At 28.9% G+C, this 7,274-nt stretch overlaps 1 protein-coding gene across 1 annotated transcript; it reads right to left on the bottom strand.

Annotated features, from left to right (window-relative positions):
* Positions 1 to 275: 275 nt before the first annotated feature.
* On the bottom strand, positions 276 to 1,586 carry EIN_531260 (tyrosine protein kinase, putative; the record flags this gene model as incomplete). The annotated part of the gene is made up of 1 exon (XM_004255439.1): positions 276 to 1,586. One exon carries the CDS (start codon positions 1,584 to 1,586, stop codon positions 276 to 278), a length of 1,311 nt encoding a protein of 436 aa, XP_004255487.1.
* Between the last annotated feature and the right edge of the window lie 5,688 nt (positions 1,587 to 7,274).

Genomic DNA, 7,274 nt, shown 5'->3' with positions numbered 1-7,274 from the left:
ATTTAATGAAGGTTTATAAAATATTTAATTGTTATTTGGTAAAGTATAATTACAAAATTATAATTAGGTATTTATACTTATTACCTTATTTACAAAATAATAATTGATTCGACCAAAAAATATCTTAAAGTTGCTTAAGTCGTATCGATCTCAAAGGTCACCTTAACAAAAGAAAAAAACGATTACAATAAAATTAATTGTAATTTTATTGTGAATAAATTGTAAATAAGAATAATATAAACAATTATAATTGACAAATAAATAATTACTTTAAATTATTTATAGATGCTTTCCAATTTTGTGATAACATCTTCAATTTCAATTCTTTTGGTAACGTCTTGACACCACATATTGCTCACAATTTTGTATATATTATTGTTTAAATAAAGCGGTTTTTTCAGGCGTTTTCCACTTACTACAAAGTCAACGATATCCCATGCAAACTTAAATCGGATTTTGGGAAATGGTTCTTCCCATATGGCACATTCAAACAGAGAAACACCTAATGAATACACATCAGCTGCTTTTTTGTATTTTTCTTTGTTCAAAATTTCAGGTGCCATATATTTTGGTGTTCCGATACCTTTAGTGAATGTCATATTCGTCATCATTGTGTTAATATTTCGACTTGATCCAAAATCAGTCAATTTTGCATTCACTTTGTAATTAAAATCAAGTGAAAACACAAGAATATTGTCTGGTTTGATATCTCTGTGTAATATCCCGTTTTTATGTAGATACGATATCCCTTTAGCTGCGTCAATCATAAATTTTATTCGCATTTTGATATCAATATCTTCACTTGTTTTGTGTTTCATCAAGTCTTGTAAAGACCCAAATTGTGCAAATTCGGTGACCATACAGATCTTACTTGGTATAAACACCGCTCCATAGAAATGGATGATATATTCACACCTAAATTTGTCAAGCATTGCAACTTCTTTTTCAAATTCATCCATCGACTTATCATCATCCAAAACATTTTTCATTTTTTTGATTGCAACAACATTTTCTCTAAAAATTCCTTTGAACACAACACCAAATGAGCCTTCACCAAGTTTTTTTTCTTCTATCAATTCGTCGTAATCAATTCGAGTAGTCTGTTGTGTCGCACCAACAAGTGAGATTTCGTTATACATTTCTTTGTTTGTTTTGAGGTTTTTGGAAATCAATTGAATTGTACTGTTGATTTTGCAAGAACACAATGGCTTGACATATACAGAAAACTCGCATGCATAGCCGCTTTTAAGTGTGACAACCTCTGGATCAATACAAATTGTAAACTTTGTGATGTTCGATGAAATTGTGAACTGTATTTTGGTGGCGGTTTTGTTTGTGTTACCTACACACAACACCTGCCGGGTATCTTTGTTAACTTCAATTTGCTCGATGTCTGAATTCAAGTCAATTACATTTGACGAAACACAGACACCGCCTTGAAGAGGGACAAAGTTGATGTTGGATTTACTCATTGCAAAGAGTGTCGTTGTCTTTTCGATTTTGTGTGTGTGAAGTTTGTTAATTGTTGTTTTTGTTACAATGACAATTGACACAATCAATATAATAAAGACAATAAGAACACACATTACCACAACAAAAATGACCCACCAAACTATTTGTGATTCACACAATGTGCCATCTTTACTTGGTTTATACCAAAAAGAACACTTTGAACATTTTGACTTTGTGATTTCTTTGCATTTGAATATTTGTGAGAGACTAACACAACTTCCATTGGTAAGTAACACAAGTGAATTATTACATGAAGTACATTTGTTTCTTGATAATGTACATGTATTGCAGTTGTCATTGCATTCTTGACACTCATTTGTATTAATTATATAATACCCATCTTGACACTTTGAACACCCACTTTGTGTGACATTCACAGCACACCCAATGATATCACTTTGTGGTAAACAGTCACCACTATTTGTTTTGTAATTCGTTAAATTGCAGGTGAGACAACTGTATTTATTGTTACATGTTTTACAATTTTTATCACATTCAAAACAGTCAAGTCCAACTCTATAATACCCGTCTTTACACACAACACAGCCACTACCAAAACTTGCAAATTGATTACATGTTAATTTTAAGTCTTCATTTGTGTTACATTTGTAATTTGACAAAAACGTGTTATGTGGACAACTGAGACATTTGGTTGATGTTTCAAAACACGTCAAACAACTTGGGTCACATCTTTCACATTGTTTTGTCGACTCATCAAGATAATAAGTGTCTTGACATTTCATACACCCAAAACTGTTTTGTAAAATACAATTTGGTTCTCTGTATTTCTTGCATATATTATTGGATAAAGTATATTCACTTTCACATTCGTTACATTTTCCATTTGATAGATATATGCAATTATCATTTTTTGTTGTACATATACCATTTTCGTCATTTGGGAGTACACAATCATTTATTCTACATATTCCATTTGTATCCATTTGACTTGAACTGTCACACTTTGTCGCTTTTCCATTTTCACACAATTCTGAATATATGTATAAATCATTGCATTTCAAACAATTTGTTGTGTTGGATACAAAATTTTTATTACAAGAAACAATGTTATCGTTTGTTATTACTCCACCATTTTCATCACTTTCTACACATGTACCATTGTTGTTTATATACCCATTATTTCTGTTGCATATCTGGCACCTTCCGCTTAATTGCACAGTTATACAAGTTTCATCACTTTCACATAAACTATTTTTCAATGAAAAACCAGTTGCACATTTTAAACACCTATTTGAAAGAGGCAATTCACAATTTGCTATTTGTTCACATTTTGAGTTAACAAGAGCAAATTGACTTTTGCATAAAACACAACTGTTTTTATTGAAGGGACAATACTTACAATTAACATCGTCACAAATTGTTGGGTCTTCACACTTTTGAGACGTTTTGATGTATATTCCATTTGTGCAACGAATAACAACTTCAAGTATTTTAAAGCCATCTTTGGTGTTTATTGCTGCGTTGAATTGTACACCTTCAAAATTTAATTTTGTTTCTGTAATCAAAAGAACTGTCTTTGTCAATGAAAACAAATTAATAACAACTGTTTCTGGTATTGAAATACCAAGTATAACATTGTCTGTTTTGTAAAATGAAATTTGTGTGTTTCCAATCAAAACACTTTCAGATGAAAACTCATCAATACGTTTTAAGAGTGTTTTTGAACTTGTTTTAATTTGATCAATTTCAACAAACAATGACTTTACATTTAATAGTGGAGTGATATACCAATCTACTGTGTCATCACATGGACAGTAAGGTTCTGTGTATTTCACAATCCTGTTTGATACATTCTCAACATGACAGAAAATTTTATTAGAAGATCCATATCTCAATAATTTACCTCCTAATAACAACTTAGTACCAACTAAAGCTGTTTTTGTAATTGCCATCTGTGAACACATAACATCAAAATCGGTATCTGAATGTACAGTTGAGTTTGATATATTTAATGCTTTTGAACCCGAATAAAATACAACAGGAAGATCTCTGATATCCCTGTTATTTACAACAATTGTTGAATTAATAAACACAAATTCAGTACTAACACTGATGAAAGATTTATTAGTCACATTAAAAATACCAGGATAAAGGAAACTTATACTTTTAGAACATAATGAAAAGCAACTTCCATACCACAACGACTTTGTGGTAATTTGTGCAATATCTGAAAATCCGTTTAATATAATAACACCTCCGCTGATAACATAAAAAACATTTACGTTGTCAATTTTCGAAAAATTGTTTAAATAAAGATACGACTTTTCAACTTCAACTTTATATGAACCCATATTTATCTCAGAGTAATCGTTCAAAGAAACATGTGCTTTATTATAAAGGTATAAATTTTTAACTCCATTTATTTTCGAAAACGAGTTCATCACCAATGTGGCGGTATAAATGTACAAATAATGTGTTGAATTTATTGTCGAATTGTCATTTATTATGAACATAGAATCGCCATAAAAACCCAAAAAATATGATGTATTTATAAATGCGTTTTGATTCATAACAACTAATACATTGTTATAAAGATATAAATTATTTTTTAAATTTGTTGTAGAATTGTTTCCCATTTTTAATTGAGAATCATTATAAAGTTCGATGATATTAGTTGTTAAATGTGAGTTTTCATTTAGCTCTAATTTTGCTGAGTTGTTAAAAATGAATTCTTGTGCCAAGAATAATTTGGAATTTCCATATTGTACAATTGAACCATTACCTACACAAGTGACACTTCCATTCATTAGAACATCTGCATTTGATACCATTTTAAATTGTATGACATCCAGAGATGAAGTTGTACCAATAGTAATATTGTTGATTGCTGTACATGTATCAGACACTGTCGTATTTGTCAAAATTGTGTTCGTAAAACCACAACTTTGTGAAAATGTAGAATATATAAACATAAACCATATTGAATTGATAACGTGTATAAAACACTTAATCATTTTGTAAATAAAAAGTTAAATCTGTCAATTATATATTTTTTTAACATTTTTACAAAGTTATTATACAGTACGGTCATTAAACCTTATGTGAAACCTTGAGGCTTATGCGATTTTTTAGAATAATTTTTAGTATTATTATTATTATGAAAAACCATACAAAAATAAATCAAATCATAAGTTATTTTAGTTATTTCCATAAATATTAATAAAACAATCATTTTTATGAAAAAATAACACCGACATCAATTTAGACAATTCAGAACAAAAAGTGTGTACTGATCAATGTGGACATGGTTAAGATTTCTTATCTTAAACCCGATTTGTGGCTTTATGTCTCTTTGTTTTTTTAAACAATCGGGGAATGAATAAAAAATCCCGACCATGGTGTGTAATAGATTTTAAAAAGTTTTCAATAAAAACGAGTTATAAGACACTTAACAAATAACTTCTTTGAGTATGCAACGATTGTGTCTATCTGCTTTTTTGAAAGTCTTCCAGCTGCTACACATGACAGTGCTGTATTCAAAACTCACCAGTCGAGTGTACCTTGATGGTTGCTTCAATTGCCGCCTTGTCATCTGGTGAGAGCTTTGCTGCAATTTGCTCGTTGAGTGTGTTTTTCATCGAGTAGCAGTAGTTCTCAAGTCCATTCTTCGCCTCGACCAGTTCCTTCATCTTGTCGTCCTCTGCGTTGAGCTTCTCTGCGTCTTCAACCGTCTTGTCTATTTGCTTCTTTGTAAGTATTCCCTTGTCGTTCGTGATTGTGATCCTGTTCTTCTTTTACCTGTTGTCTTGTTTTCAGCCGAGACAATTTGCATCAACGTCGAACGACTTCAACTTGTGAAGATCACGTGGTGCGGGTGGGATACCAAACAACTCAAACTTGCCAAGCAGGTTGCAGTGTGATGTCATAGACGCATCACCCTCGAAGACTTGGATGAGGACGCCGGGCTGGTTGTCTGCATATGTTGAGAAGATCTGTGACTTCTTTGCTGGTAGAAGGCAACACGTCTTTTGTTGCCTTCTACCATTCACTTTACTCGCTTTTTGTACAGAGAGTGTGATATATTAGTTCATTTTAGTTCAACTCCTTTTGTTATTTTTAATTTTGTAAAATTGTCTTCTTATATTTTCCAAATCAATCTTTTTTATTTTTGTAATCGCATAAGGCTCATTGTTCAGTTTCTCTGTTTTTTTGTATATAGCAGTGTTTTTTGCCTTTTTAATAATAAAAGTATTGATTTTTTTCTAACATTTATAGTTTTTTATATTTAGAAAATCGCATAAGGTTGCGGGTATCACATAAGGGTGCATACCACATCTGTACAAAAATCTTTCATTTTGATTAATTTAAAAACTAGGGATGAAGTAAAATGGTGAAATAATTTTACTGAAAATTTATGTTTTAGTAAATTATTTGGTGAAATCATTTCACCAAATAGAACTATTTAAGTTCTTGAATTTTGGTTTTGTTTTCAAAGAATAATTTGATAAATACCATTTTAATGTTTTTGGCATGCCTCTGAAAAATTTGCTTTTTAAGAAAAAAAACTGAAGAAACTGTTTTTTGCGGCAAAAAAACGTCTTTGGTAAAACTATTTTTAAAAATACGCAAATAAACGGGACATTATGTTATATTGAATTGTGATTCCAGAAGATTCAATAATTTTTATCAAATTGTTTTTTGATAAATTAACAATTTATAAATATTTATCGATTTTTTATGTTTTATAAGCACAATAAAAAAACATAATATAAATTAACGAAAAGATAAATTTAACATATGAATTTTATTAACATATTTTCTTGTATAATTAACACCCCGAAAAAATAAAATTAATTAACGAAAAAATAATTAATAATTTAAAAATATTTATCGATTTTTCTTGTCAAATTAACACAGCGAAAATTTACAAATAATTTAACGCAATCAAAATTAACATCTTACTATTATTAACGTTTTTACATGTTAAATTAACAAACTAAAATGTAAATAATTAACGATAATTCAATAAAAATGTGTATTTCAAATAAATTACATTGTACAATATCTGTTTGTAATTACAAACATTTATTTGTAATTATTAATTAAATATTTTATTTGTTACAGAATCGACGGAGTAAAATATTTAAAACCACAATTAAACAAACATTATTTGATAATTAAACAATACCGTTTTATTGAAATTATATTTCAAAGAATGACTTGTTATAAATATTTATTTTATTATAAATTATAAACATAAAAAATAAATAAAATGATATTATGTGCATGATCAACATATAAGACTATGGTCATTTTTCAACATGGAGTAAAAATTGCATCAAAATTAACAACATTTTTTATAATGATAAATCATTTGTGTTAGAAAAAACTATTATTTTAAACTTTTCAATATATCTTTCAACCTGTTTATAATTTTGTTGATACTTATTAATGTACAACATAATTGTTTTAGTATTGTGTATTAAATTCTGAATTATATTGTTAAAATAAATGTATTGTAAAATGTATAGCATTGGTCATTCAACGTGCCAAACAATGACAATATAAGCAGTTGATTTGTCTGGAAAAAATACATTTTAACAAACAGTTAGTTAATAATGACATCAATAAAAAACATGATTGTAACTTCTTTTGTATTTTAATGAACAACAAAAACACCAAATTGAAAAATATACAACATTGTAACGGTCCATTTGTTTCAAATCATAAACCAATAGAAGTTTACGCTTTACTTTGTTTAAACATCAAAAACACAACAATGAATTTAATTTTCATTATAT

The sequence above is a fragment of the Entamoeba invadens genome, assembly GCF_000330505.1.
Source record: "Entamoeba invadens IP1 unplaced genomic scaffold scaff_1105074725335, whole genome shotgun sequence".
NCBI lineage: Eukaryota > Evosea > Mastigamoebida > Endamoebidae > Entamoeba > Entamoeba invadens.
Note: the sequence above shows the minus strand (reverse complement) of the source record. Positions and strands in the feature narration are given on the sequence as shown.